The sequence below is a fragment of the Manis javanica genome, chromosome 12, assembly GCF_040802235.1.
Source record: "Manis javanica isolate MJ-LG chromosome 12, MJ_LKY, whole genome shotgun sequence".
Taxonomy (NCBI): Eukaryota; Metazoa; Chordata; class Mammalia; order Pholidota; family Manidae; genus Manis; species Manis javanica.
In genome coordinates this window covers 14,129,402-14,151,440 of record NC_133167.1, presented here as the reverse complement: position 1 = coordinate 14,151,440, position 22,039 = coordinate 14,129,402, and the positions used below count along the sequence as shown (strand labels likewise).

General features: G+C 49.9%; 2 protein-coding genes across 2 annotated transcripts; one reads left to right on the top strand and one right to left on the bottom strand.

Moving 5' to 3' along the window:
- The first annotated feature begins 11,014 nt into the window (after positions 1-11,014).
- On the top strand, positions 11,015-20,034 carry LOC108393454 (uncharacterized). Its single transcript, XM_073217885.1, has 6 exons — positions 11,015-11,300; positions 16,709-16,858; positions 17,273-17,467; positions 17,618-17,806; positions 18,299-19,378; positions 19,733-20,034. Exons 1-5 carry the CDS (start codon positions 11,015-11,017, stop codon positions 18,886-18,888), a joined length of 1,410 nt encoding a protein of 469 aa, XP_073073986.1. The 3' UTR covers positions 18,889-19,378; positions 19,733-20,034.
- On the bottom strand, positions 13,451-18,471 carry RNF228 (ring finger protein 228). The gene has a single exon (XM_037015851.2). It carries the CDS (start codon positions 18,469-18,471, stop codon positions 17,464-17,466), a length of 1,008 nt encoding a protein of 335 aa, XP_036871746.1. The 3' UTR covers positions 13,451-17,463.
- Positions 20,035-22,039: the final 2,005 nt, after the last annotated feature.

The following is a 22,039-nucleotide window of genomic DNA, read 5'->3' as shown; positions in this document are numbered from 1 at the left end:
CTCAACCGCCTTGGAATTGGCTCTTTAAAAATTCACTCTCAAGTGGGGAAAGCAGGCCGCTTTCTGCTGGGCCCAATGACAAAAGGCGTGGTTGACCCTCGGAGGTACAGAGACAGGGCTCTGGAGACACCCGGAAAACTATGGACATCCCTTCATCCCTCCAAGGTGGGGAGTGCCTCATGTGCATAGTACAAAAGAGAGGTGCTGCTTAGAAAAAATGATTCATTTTGTCAAAGGGAAATGTTCTCATTTTCTTCTCGCACACTTGGGAGTAAGGCTTGTGTTTATTTCCTAAGCCACTTCTCAGGAATTGCATCGCGGGAACTAGACGTTTTCCAACTTTTCTGTCTCCAAAAAGTTGAGTGGACCACAGCCCTTTCTAAGGCCAGCAGTTGGGGAGGAGGGAGGTACCCAAAGTGTGTTTTAAGAGGGAAATGCAGACTACACCAGCAGCTAAAAGGAAGCCAGGACCGGAGGTGAGCAGTTAAGGAAAATGCAGGGCTGTCTCATTTGTTTTTGAGCCGAAGGCTTCGTCCCCAAACTCTCTGCGTTGTCCCGGCGCTCTCCTGCGGGGGATTCTCTCTCCCGAGAGCTGGCGGATCCGCGAAGGGACGTGCTGGCTGCAGACTCGTTGTCCCGGGTTGTGCGTCCTCGCCTATGCGGCACGGTGGGCGTACTTTAGACTGAAGGTACTGCTGATTGAAGTGGATCTCGAGTGCCCATGCCGACCACCTCTTGCTTAAAGGTGCACAAATGGAGGCCACCAGAGTGTGTGAGGGTTGGCGGCCTATAGATCCAAGGTCGCTCCTTCCCAGCCTCTCCCCTGTAAGAGCTCTTTGAGGTTTAGCCAGAGAATAAGCTCGGCCCTTCTGTACCTGGGCAGCTGACCGAGGACCCCGGAGACCCAGAGCAGGGTGGGAGGACACCCTCAGGCTCCTGGCAGCAGGGCCAGTATGGCCAAGAAGCCACTTCCAATGAACTCAGGAGTCCAAATTCCTTGAGGTTGGTATCTCCAAAGTCCAACCTGGGTGGGCCAGTGATGTTGGCTGAGGCTTTCAGCCCTGTGGCGGCCACTCACAGGCAGGCTAGCCAGACCCGGCCCTGAGCCAGGGACTGGGACAGCCTTGCAACAGGTCTCAGGAGGGCGGGCGGGCTGGTCTCAGAAGGGCGGAGGGGGAGGACCAAGGTTTCCCAGACTGTTTTCCAATGCACTGGAAACCTACACTCCAGCCACATCCATCCTCCAGCCACATGCATCCTCCAGCCCGTCTCCGAAGCTTTGGCCTCCCTTAGCTTCTCTCCAAAGTCTCTCCTCAGAACAGGCAGGGAGTCTCCACCCAGGCTCCTTCCCTTGCTCGGAGCCTGTGAGCCAGATTCCCGGCACCAAATCTAAGTGCGAGGAAGGTGCTGACTGACAAAGAAGGGACCCCACAGAGGGGCCTGGAAGGGGACTGCCTGTGCCTTGCGGCACTGAACCCAGGTTTGGGAGGCAACGTAATTTCCTCAGGCTAACAAAGTACCCACAAAGCAGTCAAGAGAGTCTGTATAACAACTTTGTGAAACAGCGTGGGTGTCTATCCGCGCTGTGTAAGTGCAAAAGGCAACTGGAGCTTGAGGACAGTAGTAAGATAATTTTAACCAACGAAAAAGGAAAGTAACTTGCCGCTGCCTTCTTGCCCCCAGTTTCACAGACACGTCAGGTGAGATAGACGGCCAGCTGCCTGCCCAATGCCTCGGGGGAGCGCGTCGCGTTCATTTGGATGTTTGGATCTACTGTCCAACTGCGGTTGAGTGGAGTGTGCTTGGGCCGCCAGACACCCTTTGGCGCGTAGCTCCAGCACATGAGACCCCAGGAGCTAGCCTTTCCTGCCTCCACGGACCTCTCCCGGCCTCTGAGAGGTGACCTCGTTTCTAGATGGACACAGCCTTAAGAGGAAATCACGATCTATGTAAAATAATGTCCCTGACCAAGTGCGGGGAGTGGGGTAGGGTCTGTCACTCAAGGCTTCTTTGCTCCATTTGACCACCAGGCTGTAGCAAACTGGCATGGCCCGATGGGGACGCGCCTGGCCCCCACTGGCTGACAGGCATCACTCTCGAATGCAGTCCGAGGTGTGAGCAAACGCCACGAAATCCTCAATTCCGCAAAAAGTCTTTCCTGCAAGGAAATATAAGTTCTTGAGCGAGCGCTTCTAGACCGGATGAGGTAATAGTTAATTCGGTTAAGCCGGCCGCCCATCGCTGCGCGCTCTGTAGCGACCATCAGTAGGACCCCCGCAGTTGTTTGTCAAAAGCTGTGGCGCCGCCATTCTCCCCCACTGGAAAATCAGTCGGGATGAGGTTGGACTTGGGGACTGGATGAGGCTCTGTGCGCCGCCCTGAAATGTGCTGTAGGCAGCCGCAGTGCTCTTGCCCTGCAGTGCCCCTGCAGCGGGGGAGCGGGCCGAGAATGTGTGACTGGGTTCTCAATAAAGAACATATGGTTTGTGAGAAGAAAAGAAGGAAAAAAGAAGAGGAAAGGAAAAAAGAAGGGAGGGGGAGAAAAGAGATAGAAAAGAAGAAATTTTGAAAGGCAGTGAGAAGAGAGAACAAAGTTCAGGGTGGCTTGTCTCCTACAGACATTCATTTTGTTCTGCAAAAATTATTTTCATGCAAGTCAGGAAGACAAAATACCTGAGCCGATCCTCTAGGCAAAAGGTGTCTCAAAAAAAAAAAAAACAAAGAAAGAGAAGTCCTCTCTAATCTTCAAAAAATGTTCTGCCCAACTCGATTAGAGTCCACCAGGGGATTTGAAGTTTAGAAGAGAAATTCAGGGACTGCAGTGCTGGTGTGTGTGTGTGTGTGCGGTGTGAGCGTGTGTGTGTGTGTGTGTGTGTGTGTGTGTGTGTGTGTGTGTGTGTGTGTAGGGATCCTGGAGGGGCCTTAGCTGGTGTGGGAACAGCTGGGCCTTGGGTAAGAAAAGAAGAGCTTAGGTCTGGAGGAAGAGCCGAGGTGGCAGCGGCAATAGAGCTGGAAAACGCGGGTTGGAGTGCTGGGGAAGCGCGAGCGTTTGGGTTTTCTTTGAAGTCTGAAGCAAAAAGGAAAGGAAATGACCACTCCAGGAACTCCTGGCCAGAGCAGGGGCGCGTCCGGACACAAAGAGCCCCAACTGCGTTTTTTGATCCCTGGGCCAGGGATGGAAGGGAGTGGGGAGAGGAATGGCCAGGGGGCTGGGGTGGACAGAGGAGGGCTGGGGTGAGGGCAGGTCTCTCTCTGACTCCAGGTGACCCCAGTGCCTGAGCCAGCGCGGGGAGCCGCCGCGGCTTCTTGACCTGAATCCCTTCAACTACTGATGGGAGGCGGGTGACGCAGGGAACAAGGAGAGATCTGGGAGAAGAATGTTCGTTCAAACCCAAAGTCTCCAGCTGAGTCTGGACGCACGCCACAATGGGGTCACGGGAGCCTATAGCAGCAGAGCTCTGTGGGAGCCCAGTATCCGCGGTCCCCACGTATTAAAAGCGCTCCCAGAGGGGAAGACTGAGCAGCCAACTCTGGAGCAAGCGCAACAGGTGCAGGCGCAGGGAGGTGGAGGAGCCCCGCTCTCCGAGAGCCCAACCGGAGCTGGCCAGGGCCCTGGGGAGAAAGGGCCAGGGTCAGGAGGGACAGTTGTTAGGAAGCGTGCTGCGTGGCCCCTGCTTCCGGGCGGCCCTTGGGAGCCCAAGGCGCACGGACCACTGGAGAGCCGCCTGCCCTGGGATAGATAACTTTCCCTCCTGCCCCCAACAGTCTTTCAAAGGGGAGGGAGACTGGAGGGGTGGGGAGGTGAGAAGGGGGGTGGCGAGAAGGACCAGGGTCAAAGGGAGGGGAGCAGGAGGAAGAAGAAAGAAAGGAAGGAGGGACGGAGGGAGGCACAGACAACCAAAGCAGGACTCCTCAGCCTTTCCAATCTCCAGACATGAATTTCATTAGGTTCCTTACTAGACTTTAAAACTTTCCATCTCCCTTACCCCAGGAAAACACCCACTTCCTCTTTTAAATTAGGTTTCTCTTTCTGGAGTTGAATCTTTAAACTAGCCTTGGGTTTTTGAGCGAGGAGTGAAAGAATAATTTTTAAGTTTGGAGACGGGAGAACCCTGGAACGAGAGAAACTATGAAAAGCTGAAAACCGACCACCTTGAAAGCAGAAAGCGATCGAAAGGAGCCGGCCAGACGGGGTGGTTTAGCTGCAGGGAGCCCCCGACAGAAGTGCAGACCGGGCACTAACTGGCTGCCCGGAGTTCTGTCACAGAAAGCTGTCCTGGCCCCCTCGGGGACCCCGCGGTTTTGCTTCTTTCCCCGGAAAAACCAGCGGAGGCATCCCGACCCCAAGACCCCCAACGCCCAGACCCCGACCAAGAGTTAAGACAAGTAGCCCCAAGAGGAATGACCTTCAGAGAGTCTTTTTTTCTTCGTTTCATTTCTAAACGAAATCTAATACTATCTGGCTGCAAAAATATATATCACTGGCCCAGAGTCTGAAAGATTAACATTTGGATATGTAGGAAATGTAATCTGCATGGCTAATTGATTCCCAGCGTATCAGTTTAAAGGATAAAGATCGATATCTACATGATGGATATTGTATTAATAGGGGCATAAATAAAGGACGAAGAGTCGTTACCGAAACCTTTGAAGCCGAGACCCAGCTCTTCGGCCCTCCACGCGGCCACGCGGCTCCCCCCACCCTCCCGCCTCCAGCCCCTGCTGGGTGGGAAGCACTTGCTTCCCCCACCCGGGGGGAAGACTAAAGCGAGTGTTTTAAGGCTTCGGCGCTGGAGGGAGAGGCGGCACTTTTTTCCTGGGCGGTAGCAGGTGGGCAGCAAAGCAGGACAAAGGGTGGTTTTACCAAAGTGCACCTACTCAGATAATTAGAAACAGACACTTGAGACCCACCCAGGGACCTACGCAGATACACGTGTCGCACACACATTCACACACATGCAGACACACAAATCCACACACATACATAGCCGCACAGACCCACCAACATCCATCCATAGATACACTCAGAAATACGTTCACAACACACCCACATTCACACCCAGCTGGAGATTGCCAGCGTTTTCTGCGCGCCCTAGGCCTCAAGGACGCCGAGATTTCCATCCTTCAGGCCCCTCTGGATGGGGGAAGGGGGTGCAGTAAGGAAGAAAGGATTTGAGTCCTAGGGAGTAGGTCCCGGAGACAGCGAGGCTGGGGAACAGGGTGGGGGATACTTCGATCCTGAAGAAGAACGCCTCAGCCGGGTGCTTGCCAATTAGTCCTGGGTCCCATTGGCCGCCTCCACCTCCAAGCTCGCGCCGCCGAGGGAATTCCCCAAATGCAAATAAATCACCCTTCGCGCCCTCCTTTCCAGTAATTAAGAGGGACGATTCGACAAAACGGCTGTAATCTTTTTAATTACGCAGCCCCCAGTGCGCCGCTGGCATCAATCACTCCCAAAGCGAAAGTACAGGGGGCGCCTAATCCCTTCCCAGAGCGCGTCGGGAGAAGCCCAGAAGACGGCGTTTCCCGGTTACATCCACTCTTGCAGGCTCGGGTTGCAGTCGCGGCTAGAAGAGACGCTGCTCGTCGGGCCGCGCTGCAGGACGCCTTTCCCCAGCCCAGAGCCTGCAGCGCACCCTCCAGATCCCAAAGGCCAGCACCGGCCCGGAGAAGTCCCGCTCTCCCTTACACGCCCCCTGGGGGACCCACGCGCTCGCATACATGGAGAAACTCACACTCAGACTCCTACATCCACGCCCCGCTGAGCTTTTCCTTGGCCCAACCCCGCTCTGTCCCTCCGCCGAACCCTCCTCCTCCTCCCTGGAAATCTCTCAAAAAAGCCTGGACAAAAATCTATGCTGAGGAGCCCAAACCCGGCTGAGCAACTATCCCGCGGAGCCTCGGTTTATTCCTGGGGCGAGGCAATGAGAGTGAACGGGAAACCCAGTCCCGTAGCCCAGAGAACGCTCCGGAAAGCTTCCCTGGGGGTGAGGAAGACAGTAGATGCCGTCCAGGTGGCCAACTCCCTCCGGGCGCCCAGGGTGCGAGAGGACTAGTGCTTGGCACAGGTGGGGTGAGGTGGGCTTGGGGGAGGGCTCAGTTATTGGCAGAAACCCAGGAAAGCTCGAGGCCTGCAGGTAGAGTGTGGGAAAGCTAGCTGGAGATGGGCTCGCTGAATTCAGCTCCTCCTGGCAGCCAAGCCGCACCTTTGTCCGCTGAGAGCAGGGACCCTGGGCTTTTCTCTTTTACGCGAGGCCTGGAGCTGCCGAGCCCGGGCACACAGCCGGGGAACCCGATGGCCTGCAGAGAAGTCTGATGTTGCGAACGTCTCCCTTTCCTGCTGCTCCCCTCTGCCCGGCTGGGCTCACTCCGGTGTCCGACATGCTCCCATTCAATCTCCCCCCAACCCCAACCCCTGGAAATTCTGTTTAAATGCCCAGGCTCCTTCAGGGCCCGACACACCTGCAAACCTGGCCCTCAGACCCTTCTCTGGGGAAAGTTTTGATTATTTTATTCTACCCCCCACTTTCCCCACTGATTGGTTCGCTGGGCCTGTTTTCCGGAGATGTCCCCAGAGCCCGATCACAGTCCTGGCACACGTGGCCTTTTGTTCATTCCGCACATACTTATGGAACTTCTACTACATGCTGTTCCAAGTGCGGGGTTTACACTAGTGATGGAAACAAACCAAAGTCCTCCTCCTTGGCAGAGCGGAGGTTCCAGTACATAACCAGGAGAGTATAAATGCGCCCTGTTGGAGATTAGTTGTAAGGATGAGGCTCGGCTCTGGAGAAGCTGGAAGGACGTGGAAGGAGGAGGAGTGAGGAGAGGCAGGTATGGGCCTGGGAGTGGGGCAGTGAGGCACTGCCATTTCAGCCACAGAAGTCTGCACAGGCTCAGAGAGGGAGCTTCCACAAGAGAAGGTAGGAAGGAGCATTTGGTAAAGGAGGAAAAGGGTCAAAGGGGACAGTGAAGGGTGGACAGCACTTTAGTGAGCGTCCACTGCCCGGTGGGCATGCTGAAGGCCTGGTCTACTAGAGCAGAGAGCTGCTCTCTGGTCCTCTTAGGGTTCCATGTTCTTTGAGAGGTTTCCCACTGTCTCTGAAGACACTTCCTTCAGGCTTTGGAAGGGATGATGGGGAGACTGAATCTTCCCACAAACAGGTGGAACCTTCTTTGAGGCCATCTTCTCTCCACCTCTGGCTTCCTTACTGTTGGAAGTCAAGGAATTGGGTCAACCCTGCCTCCCCACTTCCTGTGGTTGTGGCTCAGAAAACTGGTGTGAGCTTGGAGGCCTTCATCTTGACCCCAATTGTCTGCAAATTGCATTATTTGGAAAGAAAAACAATGCGTAGCTTCTTGGTGTCTAGGACCCCTGCTCACCTGGACCTGTCATTCCCACTCCCCAAGCAGGAGGAAATTCCTTCCAGGCAGGAGAAATGTTGGGCAAGCTAGAAGTGCCCTACTCCACCCTGTGGGAGTAGGCATGCATGTCTCTCCTGAGTGATTCTGAGCAGCTACCACCACCTCTGGGGGAAGGGAAGGGAAAGACAGCAGAGGAGCCCAAGATCCTAGATTATCAGGCGTCATTCCCCAGCCAGCACTTGTGAGACAAACAGAAAAGAAACCAGCAAGGCCTTTCAAGAGAAGATGTCTTCACAAGGCTTCACAAATTAACATAAACGCTTTGAAACATCTTTCTCTGTGGAAATTTGGGACCAAGGGACCCAACAAGATAAGCAGAGGTATTTTCATGCAACTGTGCAGTAGAGGCAAGAAAAGAGGCCATCTCAGAAGAGTATGCAGAAATGCTGCTTAGTCAAAGAGAGCTGTTCTTATTTGTCACAAAAACTAATAGAGTAAATGGTACAAGACTTTGGAGCTACTTAGCAGAGGAAAAAGAAAAACAATTGTAGCTGTAGCAGAGGTGAGAAGGCTCAAGTGAGAAGGGAACCCCCAGGGTATCTCCAGATTTAAGTCCTCTGTCTCCAGGCTGAGCAGGGTCTCAGAAAGCCCAGGCTGCCCTGTCACAATGGGGTCACGAGAGTCACCCCTATAATATAAACAATGATCCCAGAACAAGGTCCCATTTCCAAGGTGGGGAGGCAGCGAAAAATGATTTTCAAATTCATTTATGTTAAAAAGAAAGTGAAGTGGAGGTGTGGTTTTGCCAACTTACACACTGCAGAAGTGCAGAGTGATGGGAGAAAGGGTGGACATATAAATAAAATCAACACTAGGAACAAATTCTTTAATGTACCAGTTATGGAAGTGCCAGGGTGGGGTGAGCAGCGAAAAGGATGCCACCTTCCTCTGCTTTGATTGGTGAGAAGCCCCAATTTCATAATTATCTGGTCTCACTGGAGGAGAAGGACCCTGGAGGGCAGGAGTCGGACCCTAGAGCACTTGGGAACAAAACAGCAGGTCACCCTGGAAGGGAGAAATGACAGTAGCTTTCTGAGCTCAAACTGAAGTATAGTCAGAATGGGAGGTTTTAGAAAAAAAGAAAATGAAAGCGAGAAAATTGCTGTAAAACTGAAAGAGGGGGTTAGGGAATGAGAATGGCCAAGTACTGAAGAAACAGTATGACTAAGATATTTCTGATCAAATGAATGCTAATTGATGTCAATCAAGGTGGGTTCTGATTTGAAGGATTCATTTGCACTGGGAGAAATGATCTGAATCCCCATTTCATTGTTCTGGAATATGTGGGCATAGAGGACATAATTGTGTGTGTGTATAGAGTTTTGAGGAAGAAAATGACATTAGGAAGGAAAATACAATAGGTGATCCTACTGTATGCCATATATGTCACATACACCCTTAGCAGTAACCCAAGAATAACTCTATTTGGTTTGCTCCAGAGATTTTCAAATTAGTTTATGTTAAAAACGAAGTGAAGTGGACTTGTGGTTTTGCCAGCTTACACACTGCAGAAGTGCAGGGTGATGGGAGAAAGGGTAGACATATAAATAAAATCAACACTAGGAACAAATTCTTTAATGTACCAGTTATGGAGGTGCCAGGGTGGGGTGAGCAGCGAAAAGGATGCCACTTTCCTCTGCTTACCACTGCAGGCAGCTAAGCCATCTCTCCCACCACCTATCCTCCCTGCTTCCCAGAAACGACACCACACGTTTCAGAAGACTCCTCAGTGAACACGTCTGGAGTTCTGGGGTTGGCAGCATAAGAGCTCAGAAGGCCTGGTGCTTCTTGGGCTAGCTGCTTGGGTTCCCCATCTTGAATAAGCTATCTTGGGAGAGCAGGGGAAATTATGTGGTGACAACAGTACTTAATGATACTGGCACATTATCATTACATAATTTTTTTTCAGTAATATATTACATAATTCATTATGTCACTGATACTTTGTGGTTACTATATTGCTATTATGTAATACTGTGTTATATATTATGTTACATAACATTAATAGTAATAGTATATATTTATTGAGCACTTCATAGGTGCTGGCACTGTTTTCAGAACTATACAAAGATTTACTTCTTAAAACATCCAGTTAGAATGAGAAAAGGGTGTGGGGGGGGTTCAAAAGAGGGTTAATTAACTTGCCCTAGTCACAAAGCCAGGAAGCAGCAGAGCTAGAATTTAACCTCAGGAAATGTTATGTTGCCAGACTTCTTTGGTTATAAAGCCCTAAATTTCTATCACTTCGATCAAACCCAGAAAGGAGGAGATCTGGGGTCTGCCAAAATACCTCTGCATTGTTTGCCCTGTTCTGGTTTTGTAAGTAAATTTCAACACAAGTTACCATTAATGCTTCTGGAGGCACTGATGTATCTTATCTCTATTGAAAATAATAAATTTACTCCACCTCAGCCCCTTTTAAAATGCATTTACTGATGTGATCCCACTTTTTAAATTTTGCTATTTTAAAGAATCCTTTGTCTTATTTCCAGGGAGAATTTCCTAGCCTGTATTTCCATGCCAAGAACCTGAGACACCTTAACATCAACGATCCGCTTCTAATTCGGTTCGGAAACGCGGTAGGCGGCTGAACATTTGCAGAAAGAATCCAAGTCTTCCTGCCTTCCTGCGCATCAGCTCTTGTTTTTGGGACGTTTCATCGTTGGGGCTTCTTGGTGTTCTATTAGGCGCCTAGCTGAGTGGAGAACCTTTCCTTCTTCCGGACTGCCAGGTGGCCCTGGAAGGCCTGGGGAACTCCGAGGAATTTACAAGCGGAAACCCACAGACTCCGGAGGTATTTCCAAGACCCCACCCCGCCACCGCTTCCCCCACCTTTTGTCCACGTCACGCTGACCCATCCTCGGACGACGTCAGGGTTTGTCAGGACACCTGCAGCATCTTTGAAAGTAGCGGGGGACATGCGGAACGCTCGGCTGGAGCGGGGTTTTCCTGAGCCCCTCGGGACAGGGACTGGCAGGGATTTCGCCGGGAAGCACCGGAGAAAGGACGGCCTGAACTACTGCGGCTCCGCGCGGCGCACAGGCTGCCTGCTACAGCCACCGCTCTTGGCGTCTCTTTCCTTCTTAACATAACGTAGATTTTGGGCTTCCCCCGCTGTTTTAAAAATGGGTGTTCTCGCCGACTTGGTTGGCAGGGGTCGGGGGCATCCGAGCCCGGTAAATATACCACAAACCACAAATAACAGGCCGTCACCCCGAATCCGGGAGCGTCCCAAAGCCCGGAGATGAGGGCTGAAGACCAGGTTCCATCACACACGAAACACACCGACAACAAAGCTAGGCGGTGATGTTGAGTGCCTGAGTTGGCAAGACAAGGTGCCAGCTGGTCCCCGCCTTGCGCAAGTGGGCTGTGCCAGCGTCCCTGTGACTTGGATTTCTCCTCCGGCCCCCGCCTGCCCTTCCGGATCGCCACTGCGCGGGTTACTGGGCTGGGGACGGGGCAAGCGGCGGCGAAGAGGGCAGGCTCAAGTCGTTGGCCCAGCCGTGCGGGGTCCAGCCTGTCACCCCGGGCGGCCTCGGGCTCTGTCGTGCCCAGGAGACCCCGGGGCTGCGGACACAGGCCAGCCCCCATGCGGATTCCACCACACGGACCGGGGAGCCGCCCCGCGGCGGTCCCAGCAGAGAGTGCGGGGCTGCAGTCCACGCCCCGCACGCCCCGCCTCCGTCCTGCGAGTCCGCCTGCTCGGCCTGGAGCCACCGCTGGTGTCCGCGTCCCAGCGGAGAGAAATCGAGGTAATCCCCCGCCTCCCACCCACAGCGGGCGGCTGGAACTCAGCGCCAATCCATTGACACCTGGATCCAAGAGCGTGGAATTAATTTGTACGCTGAACACTCAGAAGGGTCTTTTAAAGGAAGGTAATAATTCTCCTAGTGAGTATTTTAAAACACGACTCTCTGCGCTAGATTTGCTCGCACATCCACACCTGTTGGCAACCAACAGATTCCCCTTCAGCTGTCACTGGAGATGACACCCACAGCTGCCCCTGGCGAGGTTTTGTTAATTTAACCTCGAGACTTTCCGGGCTATCCACATAATCCGCCTTCAAATCCGCACATTGTCACTGAATTTTGATGACTCAGGGGACTTGGAAAGCGCTCACCAATTTTGCGGGGGCGAGGAGAGCCCACAGAAAAGCCCCGGAACGCGGGGACGCACAGCGATCCCCTCGCCGCCTCATCACCTCCCTTCCACCCTCCGCCCGCCAGGAATGATAGCAGCGCTCCCCACCGGGTGGGGGACGCAAATACTTACTTAGCTCTCCTGGGAATACAAAGTCTACAGGAGTGCGAGTGTGTGAGTGACTGTCAGAGACCAGAGCCACGATAAAATAATTATCCAACCACTTCCAAATCTAAGCATAGCCCCACGCTCCCCCAGGTTCTAAGAAACCTGGCGGCGTTCAGTTCATTAAAGTGAGATTAGAGAAAGCGTCGCATTTCAATAAAAACGTTGTGAAACATAATGGCTTTTAAATCTTGCTGCGCAGTAGAATCACCTGGGGCGCCTTTTAAAAATACTGATGCGCCTCCCCTCCCGACTCCCACCACAGACCAATTAAATATATGTCTCTGGGGGCGTGACCGGTGCTCCTGCATTTTTTTAAAAAGCTCTTCAGGTAATTCCAACCTGCTGCCAGCGTTGATAACCAACGCTAAAGCTCGCGTCAGGAAATACGTTTGCTGTGAGTGAATTTAATAAGAAATAGGCTCTAGGGACAAATCGTTTGCCTTCCAGAGCTTGACCCTCAATTTTTTCGCAAGCAGTAAATATCTACTTCTCATTAGGAGCTAATCCTTTCCCAAAACTACAAATCAGGTGCAATTGCTCAAGTTTGACTATAAAATATCCTAAAATACGCACACAGTAGACATGTAAATCACATAAATGTATTATTTCCATAGGGTGGAGAATCTCGTGTTATTGTGATAAGAGCTGACCTGCCTATATATACAAAACCATGGTTCTTGAAATAGTAACTCTTGAAGTAAGAGTTCTGTTCTTGCAGTGATTAAACACGTTTTCTTCTGTTAATTTTGTGGGTATATTTTTATAATATTAGGAACTAGGAGCACTTTCTTGCATGTCTTTTCTACCCTCTCTCTTCCCACTTCCACCCCATGGAGACATGGTATTTCTGAACCAAAGATAATCCAATTTGGCATGCAATGACAATTTTTTTTTTAAGGAAATGTGCGCATTCTTCCTGAGCACCTAGGAATGTTCTTGGAAATCGGACATTGAACACTTTTACTTCCTTCAATGTATTTTATAATTAGGAATAGTGGTTAATACATCACAGGAACAAACTTGCTTCTCTTTGGCATATTTTAGTTATGCTTAAGAGAAGAGAAGCCTCAAGCTTGATTGATGGATTTCAGAAACAATACTGATGGTATATACTATAAAGCTTTTATTGAATGGACAATCAAAGGACATCTAGCCAAAGATAGATAAAATCTCATGCTTTCTTCATTCACTTAGCTTCAAACTAAGATGTGGCTGCAGTCATTTCTAACACTCATTTCAGAAATAGTTCTTGTAGTGAATATTAGATATTCCTCAAATTTGCACTCTAACATATACAATAAAAGCATATTATTTCAAAGAAAGAAATGTAAATGCATAAGCAGGGGTACAGTGCATTGTCCATGATATGACTTTTTCTGTATCATAGCAGACATTTAAAAAATAAATATTAGCTAATGGGAAATAAATTATTAAAGAGGATGAGTTGGATCATGAAATGATGGGGACTTTTACTTAGCTATTGAGATTATAAATGTAGCAGGTCTATGAAGGATAATTTATTTAAAATGGCAAAGACTGGAGAATACAACAGGGAGTAACAAATACTGAGAAATGTAATAGACCTTGATCTCAATATCATGGGAAATTTCACTGCAATATAAGTTTATCCCAACTATGCAGACACTGCTAGCTTTGGAGGCGATAGTGCAGACGTCCTCATAAAGGAGGGAAGTCAAAAGGAACATACCTTGAAACCTTACAATGTAGAAAATTATCAGAAATGGAGGCCAGAGATCTTTCAGTTTCTCAAGTGTCTTCTGTCACTGAATATAATGCAGTAAGAGTTTCACTGTGATATACTGATTTTTCTCAAAATTCAAAGAGTGCTTTTCAGGTGTATTTTCTCACCTTTCAAAAATCCTTACGAGTTCCAGAAAAGCATCTGTTTACCTCAGACCCTGAGGATCTGAGTTACTGAGTGGCAGTGTGAATAAGGGGGGCCAACTTGCTTAACATTCAGTCCAGGGGTTCTCGTTCAGCCAGTTTAACAGACTACTTTATCTGCCACTTACCGTATGTGGAGAACTGGCTAAATCTCTGGGTATTTCCAAATGTGGGTACTTGCAATTTCCAGTGTGGGTAGAGTGGGTGATCACACAAGATTTCTGCCCTTGTTTTTACGTTCTGGTTGTTGGCGATTGAGACAAAGCATGCTAGCAAATAAGACTCAGACAGTAGGAAGTGTTAAGAAGAAAGCAAAACTTTGATAGATGTTTCCTTGGGATAGAGAGGTCAGGGCAGAGCTGTTTGGGAAGGTGATACTCTCTTGAGTGTACAAATCCTTAAGCCAACCCCATAAGGTGTGCAGGGCTGAGACTTTGTGTTCCCATTTTGTAAATGAGAAGCCCAAGGCTCAAAGAGGTTAAATGACTTACCAAGGTCTTTCCAAGAAAAGAGAGAGCCAGCATGCAGACCGTCGTCATCTCCTGGGTGCAGTTACTGGTCTTTAAACCCCAACCAATGTTCTCTCTGGATTTGGACACTGCTTCCTAAATCCTATTGCATTCAGAGGATGAGTTTCTTTCACTTGAAATTCAGACTCTGCAGGCTCATGATGATAATTCTAACCTGCAGCTCCCGAACCTGGGCCATGGGAACCACAGATTCTTGAACAGGTGTGCAGGCCAGACCAGTTCAGACTTTTCTGCAGCAAAATTACTGGTAGTTTATATTCATGAGATGAAGAGATATCCAGAATTAAGTCAAGCTCTTCCAAGAAGATGGAAACTTCCATGAGGAGGAGAAAAACACTCCACTGTCCCCAGGAGCCCTCCAGAAAACTCAGTGACCATTTCAACAATTGCTTCCTAAACTCCTACTTTGTCTAAGGTGCTCGTGTACCAGGACTTTCGACATGATGTAGGAGTGACTAAATCACATCTGCAAAATTGTAGGGGGGCAGTGTGGAGTACCCAAATGCCTGAAAACCACTAGAAACCACACAAGTATTTTCCATCACCCCATCCTGCCACTCAATTCCAGATAAGAAAGTTAAAAATTAGCAATGAAACAAAGTCAGCCAAGAAAAAAAATGTTTGTATGTTTAGATACTGAGCTACTAATTGTTATCTATTTGATGTTAAAGTATTCTAACCCGAATTTCTCATTATAAGAAATTGACATGTGTGACCTATAAAAGAAGTAATATGTAGCTTGTATTGTAAGTAGGGGATTCAAAGATATCCTTCTCATTTATGAGGAATACTTCAGTTTAAGTCATTGGAGTACCTTCCTCTGTGAAACATAAGTAAACTCTGTAAGAAGCAAACTTTAGACAGACTTTCAAGTTGCCAATTTAAGGGAGTGAAATAACAAACACTGGGTGTGCACACGTGTATACATGGTTACATCCACAAAGTCAAGCTGTTAGTAGTATAAATACATATACATACAAACATATACATATATACAAGTGTAGACACACTTGTGCAACAGTTGTGAATGCAAAGAGAATCCCAGCACTAGAGGTAAGGAATAAATGGAAAAAATGAATATAGAAGTAGCACAAGTTACTTCTTGTAGGTATAAATAATCAAGACCAATCTCTGAAATGTGATTCCCAGCACTAGGAACCTGAAACAATAGGAACCCAAAGACATTTTGCAGAAACTAAGAACAAACTCTGACAACAGAATTTAGTTTTACTGAGTGTTATAGTAGTGTATGGGTAAGCTGCTTCTCTCTTCAGAATAAAACAGAACTCACTTGGCCTTCAGGAGTCCTGTTAATTCTAGAAATAATTCCATGAAATGCTTACCCTAGCAGTATACATTCCCATGTGAGTTATTTCTCTCTTAGCCCCATTCAAAATGTGAAAGTAGGATTTCGATGGGGATGTATATTTCATATAAGTGCCACAAAAATTAACTTGGAGCAGCTTTCCTATGAAATAAATTTCATACAAATAGGTTTTTCTATAAATGCTTGTTTTTATTGACAATGTAAGACATAAAACACACCATATTGCAATTCTTCAGCTGCAGCCATACCACTTACCAGTGTCCAATAAATTACTTCACTCTATGATAGACACAAATGCTCCATTCAAGTTCAGTTAATAGAATAGTGTCAGGATATCATGCAGACAGCTTGCATAAATACATGAGGAATAACAGCATACCTTCAGTAGGTTCTGTGATGTTTTTGTGATTTTTAGGCATGAAAACTGTCTTTGCATAAATACATGAGGAATAACAGCATACCTTCAGTAGGTTCTGTGATGTTTTTGTGACTTTTAGGCATGAAAACTGTCTTATTCCAAATTTCAAATGATGGAATAAAGAATGTTCTCATATAAAATACATTTGGAAAAGTGGGTTTTCTTTTGTCTTTAAAAAGGACTAATCCATTTCCAACACACACTTGTAATTCATTTTTTAAGTTACAAAATCAGATATGTATTTTTTTCATCTAATGTTATGGGATGTTAACATTTCTGTGATATCCAGCAATATCTAACAGCTAAATTCAAAATAATATTCTTTTCTGATAAATACAATATATATTGGTAATCAAAGGAAGAAAGACTTGTCAGCTTTGTGTTTGGGCTCTATATTTTATCAGATAATTGAGAGTCAGCTCTTTGACAGTATAAAATCCTGAATCAATTACCAGCACAGCTTTATTTTCTGCTCTTAATTTCGAAATGTACCTGGACTGGAGCTATGGGGAAAGTATTTCTGCTTGTCAGACTTTACTGGAAATTTTAATGCACAAAATTTCCATATTTATGTATTCTAAAATAAATTACTTTAAAATAAAAATTTTAAAGGCGGGGGAAGTCTATAGTTTGTATTCTGCACGAATAGCTTTCAATATCTTCCAGGTGGGGGCAACAGTCAGTCAGTTTTGAGAAGGGAAGAAAGAACGGGCTCTTTAAGCTCCCTGAGTCCAGTTACAGAAGATGAAATAACTTCCTGCTAGTAACACCGTGAATAAAACCACAGATTCCCAGGCAAGGAGACTTCTGTACTTGGAGGGGCGCAAGCAGAGGAACCAGTGCTTGGAGAGCGCCGCTACCTCTCCGCCCGCGGAATCTGCCGGCGGCCCCCAGCGCGCAAGCGCGCCGCGCACCTGCTCAATGAGGAGCAGCTGCCGGAGGTGGGTAGGTGCTGCGGCTCACTCACTGCCGAACTGTGCCCCCGGGGAGCGTCGCTCTGCCCACGCACGTTCCAGGCCTGCCAGGAGGAAGCAGGGAGACCCTTCTCTCCCGTTGACATCTCAGTCATTCGTCTTCTGGACAATTCAAGTCCGTTCACAACTGCTGCAGACGTGTGAGCGCGCACCTTTATCTTTAAAGAAACTCTCAAGTCACAGCCACCAGAAAACCAGCTTTCAGGCAGGGCGGCAGGGTCCCATTCCTCTTTTCTCCTCTCTCTGCAAATCCTCGTACCCTAGGGAGGGCGGCAGTGCACTCTGGCGGGTAGGAGGGTGGTGCATGAAGCGGAGGTTGATCTTGCACCGTCCGTGGAGATGGGACTCCCCAGCGTGCCTGCCTCTGTTTAGCTCTCTGGCCCAGCGCGGAGGAGGCGGGCCGGCAAGGGCCGGAGAGGTGGAAAACCGACGCCCCGCAGTGGCCAGGCGTCTAGCGGTGCGCGACCACGGGCCGTAGGGAGAGGCGATGAAGCTCGAGCGCACGGAGTCAGAGGCCCCCACCTCTCGGGCCGCGCGGGGCTAAAGGTGCGGGTTGCAGGCCTGACGTCGACCCCGCTACGTATTGCCCCTCCGCGCTCCACCTGCCGCTGCCGCCCGTGCCCTCGGGCCACCGCCGCCCGCGCCCCCAGCCGAGCCCGCGGCCGCGCCCTCGGGCCGGTACTTGAGCCAGCAGATGATCCAAGTGACGACGACCGAGAAGAGCGCTAAGATGCTGGCCACCGACAGGCAGATGGGCCCCACGGGCGACGGCGAGGGCGTCCCAGCTGCTGGGGCAGCCCCAGGGGGCGCCCCACTCCCGGGGGGGCCACCGCTGCCGTAGTGGTTGACGAAGATGAGACCGGTGAAGAGCAGCACCACCATGGAGAGGAAGGAGAAGACGACGCACACGCAGCCGGCGGTGAGCGCGGCGCGCTTGCAGTTCTGGCAGCTCTCGTAGGCGCCCGGGGCGCGCAGGGCGGCGCGGGCGCGGGGCCCGCGGGCTGCGTCCTCCGCCGGCGGCGGCGGCGCGGGCACCGGGGCGGGCGGCTGGGCCGCGGCGGGCGCTGGGCGGCGCGCGGGCAGCGGCGGGAGACGGTCCTGGGGCAGCGGGTCGTGAGCGGCGCGCAGGGCCAGCGGGAAGGCCTCGGCGAGCTTGGTGTTGTTGGGCAGGCCGTGCACGCGGCTGTCGGGCAGCGGCGTGCGGTGGCGGCACACGGGGCACGCGATGGCGCCGGGCGGGCCGTGCCAGGGCGTCGGGCGCTCAGGCGCCGCGGAGGCGGTGGAGGCGGCGGCGGCGGCGCGGAGCTGCAGCTGGCTCAGGCACTCCTGACAGAAGGTGTGCAGGCACGCCAGGATTTTGGGCGCGCGCCGGTCCGCGTCGAAGTAGTTGTAGCAAATTTTGCACTCGTAGTCCTCGAGCTGAGGAAGGCCGGGGACCGTCACGGCTGCGCTCCCGGCTCTCGCGTCCCCGCAGTCCCGGCTTCCCGTCGCGGGGCCCCCGGCTTCTGTCGAGCTCCCGGAGCTGCCGGTCGGGCTCCGCTCGCGGCCGCCGCCGCCGCTGCTGTCGCTCGCCGGCGCTGCCATGGCATGATCCGCCCCTCATCGGGGGCAGGTGAGGAGCCTTCCTGCCCCTCCGCCGCCGCCCCGGCTCCTGGCGGGGAGGAGGCGCTTCTGCCTCCCCCCTCTGGCTGCCGTCGCCCGGCAGGGGAGGCACCGCGGGCCAGGCCGGGCGGGGGCGCAGCGGCGACCGCCTTCCTCCACCCCCTCAGGGCGCGGGCGCCTCGGTCCCTCCCAGTCCCCCGGCGTCTCTCTGCCGTCCCCTTCGGGCCTCTCAAGGCAGCTCTCCTGGCCTTTGGATGTCTTTGGATAGCGGTGTCGTTGGACTTGAAATTGGGAGTTGAGGACTGTTGGGGGTGGTGCGGGAACGGGATTTGGGTGCGGCTGCTTAAGGTGGTAGCGCCCTTGCAACCCCCCACCCCCAACACACCCAAGGGGAGGTGATGGGAAACCTCGCCCTGCCTTTCCCTGATTCTGCTCCTTCCCGCCTCCTCCCCCTTTATCCTTGTTATTCCGTGTTTATCCCCCCCGTTCTGGGCCGAGTCCCCGGCGTAGCCTCCTCTCCCCCCACCAGCCAGAGCTCACCGGTGATGTAATGCGGGACCCGCGCAGGCAGGGGAAGCAGTAGCCTGGCAGCGGCGGTTCCTGTCCTTGAAAACCGTGATCTCATCTCTCCGTCCAAGAGCGAAAGCCAGTAACCACCGAGTCGTTTACACTTTCCGCTTTCACTAGCAAAGCCCAGGCTGCCTTGCAGCGTTCTTCTCGGGGAGGAAGCAGAGGTGGCATTTTCCTTTCACCCATTGGAGGAAATTTTGAAACTAAACAGGATCCTTCTTTCCCCTTGAAATGGTGCTTGCTGAGATTGAAGGAGGTTCAAAGACAGACTCACAGCCAGGTTTTGCTGACTCCCTGACGCCCACCACTTGGGATGGAGGTAACTATTTCGTCGTTTGTGCTCAGCCGTTTAAAACGGCAGCGAAGGGGACCTGTGATAGTTAAACCTTTTCAGAGAACTTCAAAATCCAGCTTTAAGCCAGCCTCTGGCGTCACTCACCCCCACTGTGCACTTAAATTTTTAACACGCAAATGTAGAGGGCGGGACACTCCACGAGCAACATGGGGCAGGTCTTCCTGATTGTTATTAAAGCTAACTAACAGGAACCCGGGTGAATAGATTAGCAAGAAATAGCATTTCTTGAAGGAGCGCTCAGTAGAATACGGGAGTAGTGGGATAAGGGGATGCTGATCGGATATTCTTAACCAGAAATTGTGTTCCCTGTTTCTCCAGCTTGGACCTCACCCTATGAAGACAGAATCCCCCTTTAAACAAGGAAGGGGAAGGGGATGGCTCTCTGGGTTCCCAAGAGATGGAAACGTTCCCACTTTCTCTCCAGATTCTCTGTAGAAGACAGCAAGATGGTCGAGAGAATGTTTGTGGAGAGGACGAATGAATGGGAAGTAAGCTGAAGGAAAAGGAAAGAAAGCAAGGAATGTACAGACCAGTGTACAGACAAGAGGAGGAATTGTCTTTAGAGAAAAAAAAACTATAACTTTTCTGACATTTGAAAATAAATTAATTTTTTTACTCTATGTGAATAGTGACTGTGGTACATATCAAGTCGGAGGGATCTGAGGCGAAGCTCATTACAGAGCACTAGCTTTTCATTTCCTAGTTTAAAATTTTATAAATATGACTTGGGGTAATACTCTTTTTACTTTTTTAAAGTATATCATTTTGTGAAGGGCTGTGATGAGCAGAGGGTAGGGTGACGGGACATCAAGGAGGCCCAGTTTGGCCTTGGACTATTACAAAGTTACACAAACCAAACTCTAAATGGATGAATTGGCTTCCTGTCTTTCTCTTTCCTTCCTTGAGCTCTGTGATTGTGAACTGTACATTTTGTGGAGCTTTAAACTGGGTTCTTCTACTTTGAGCCTTGACTAGGCCTGTTCTGAAAAGAGACCTAATGCTGATGTAGGAAAAATTAAAAACCAGAGATGGGGAGAAGAGAAGCCCCTTAACAGGAGGGCTGGTGGGCAGTTTTTTTGACATGTCCTTCCCACCAACCCAGTTTTTAGGACATGTGTAAATTCCACACCAAAAAGGGGACTGAAAAAGAGTTCTGCAGATCTCCATGGCATGTAGCATGCATTTGGGCAAAACATTTAAGATTTTGAAATTTCTCACCATTGTGCATTCTCACCATTGAATGGAGAATTGAGAAATGAGGAAGAGGGTTACATCAGGGTCTTTCAATCTTAGCCCTACTGACATTTTGAACTGGATGATTCCTTGTTGTGGGTGCTGTTCTGTGTGTTGTCAAATGTTCTAGTAACATCCCTGGCCTCTATCCACTTGATGTCAGTAACAACCCTTCCCCAGTGACAACATGGAGAATGTCACCATAGGGGCAGGTGGTTTACCCCTGAAGGTAAACTCACCCTTGGTTGAGGATCAACGGTTTGCACCAAAGCCAGGGATTAGGTTAAAGTGAAACCAAAATGAGAAGCATCTTCCAGCTCTTAAATAGTGCAAGCAAAGACAGTGTTACCGGTAGAAGTAATTATTTAATAGCTACCAGCATTTCTTCTGTAGCTCACGGTACCTTAGATACCATAGCATCCTCTTTGAGAGGTCCAGGTATGGTTTTTGTTGATAATATTTTCTATTGATAGGGTCAGAGATAATTGCCAGAGTTTGTTGAACAATGCTGGAATTTACTCTGTGTTTGAATAGTTTTTTAGGGAGACCCAGCATCTCTATTTATTTTATGTCTTAGGACTCATCACTCATTTTTAGGATTCATGAAGGTGTCATATGACGTATTCCATGGTGCACTAAAGAGCCATGACATTCCTGAAGAGAGTAAGTTTGTGTGACACAGGCCACTGACATCTGTCTTCAAAGGCCTAGAGCTCACAGTGTCGCCTGCAGCAGTAAGAACTGAAGCTTGATCACTTGTGTAGGAATTAGGTTTTCACTGTGATGAAAGATGTGGTCAGAGGGAGCTTAAGTCAGAAGCAAGGACGTCAATATTTGCATTAGGATTTGAATTGGCTTTGCAAGAATCCTGCTCATGCCTTGAATATATTAGACACAGTATTTGCTGAATTGTTCCTTTTTGAGAACTTGAGTAAATGGAAGATGACGATGGTCTCAGTCAGTCTCTTGTACACATTTCTTCATTGGCCATTTAAAGAGAGAGGATGTTTTAATTTTAGGGTTGACTGTCCTGAATCCAGATGCTACATGTGCTTCTCCCCTCTATATAGCTCTAGATGTGCTATTTAACTTCTCTGCTCCTCAGTTTTCTAAACTGTAAAATGGGGATAAGAGTAGTTACCACCTATATCTGTTGTGAAAATTGAATGTGTACAAATTACATAGGAAGAAGAGCCCCCAACCCTGTTAATGCTCATTACTGTTTATGTCAGCAGTTCCCAGTCCTAATCTCAATCCTACAAATGCCCTGTGAGAGAGGTCCAGAGGATTTGTGCAACCAGCCCAAGGTGACACAGATAATAGTGACAGAGGGTTCTAATCCAACTCTTCCATCATTTCCAGGATAGAGATCCAGGTAGCATCTCAGAAAGA

What these genes read in the sequence shown, in the direction of transcription:
- LOC108393454 (XM_073217885.1), top strand. Translation starts at nt 11,015, where the DNA reads ATGCGGATTCCACCACACGGACCGGGGAGCCGCCCCGCGGCGGTCCCA. An exon ending in GAAGGGTCTTTTAAAGGAAG is followed by an intron (nt 11,301 to 16,708) that starts GTAATAATTCTC and finishes ACAGATTCCCAG; the next exon opens with GCAAGGAGACTTCTGTACTT. An exon ending in CGACGCACACGCAGCCGGCG is followed by an intron (nt 17,807 to 18,298) that starts GTGAGCGCGGCG and finishes TTGCACTCGTAG; the next exon opens with TCCTCGAGCTGAGGAAGGCC.
- RNF228 (XM_037015851.2), bottom strand. Translation starts at nt 18,471, where the DNA reads ATGGCAGCGCCGGCGAGCGACAGCAGCGGCGGCGGCGGCCGCGAGCGG.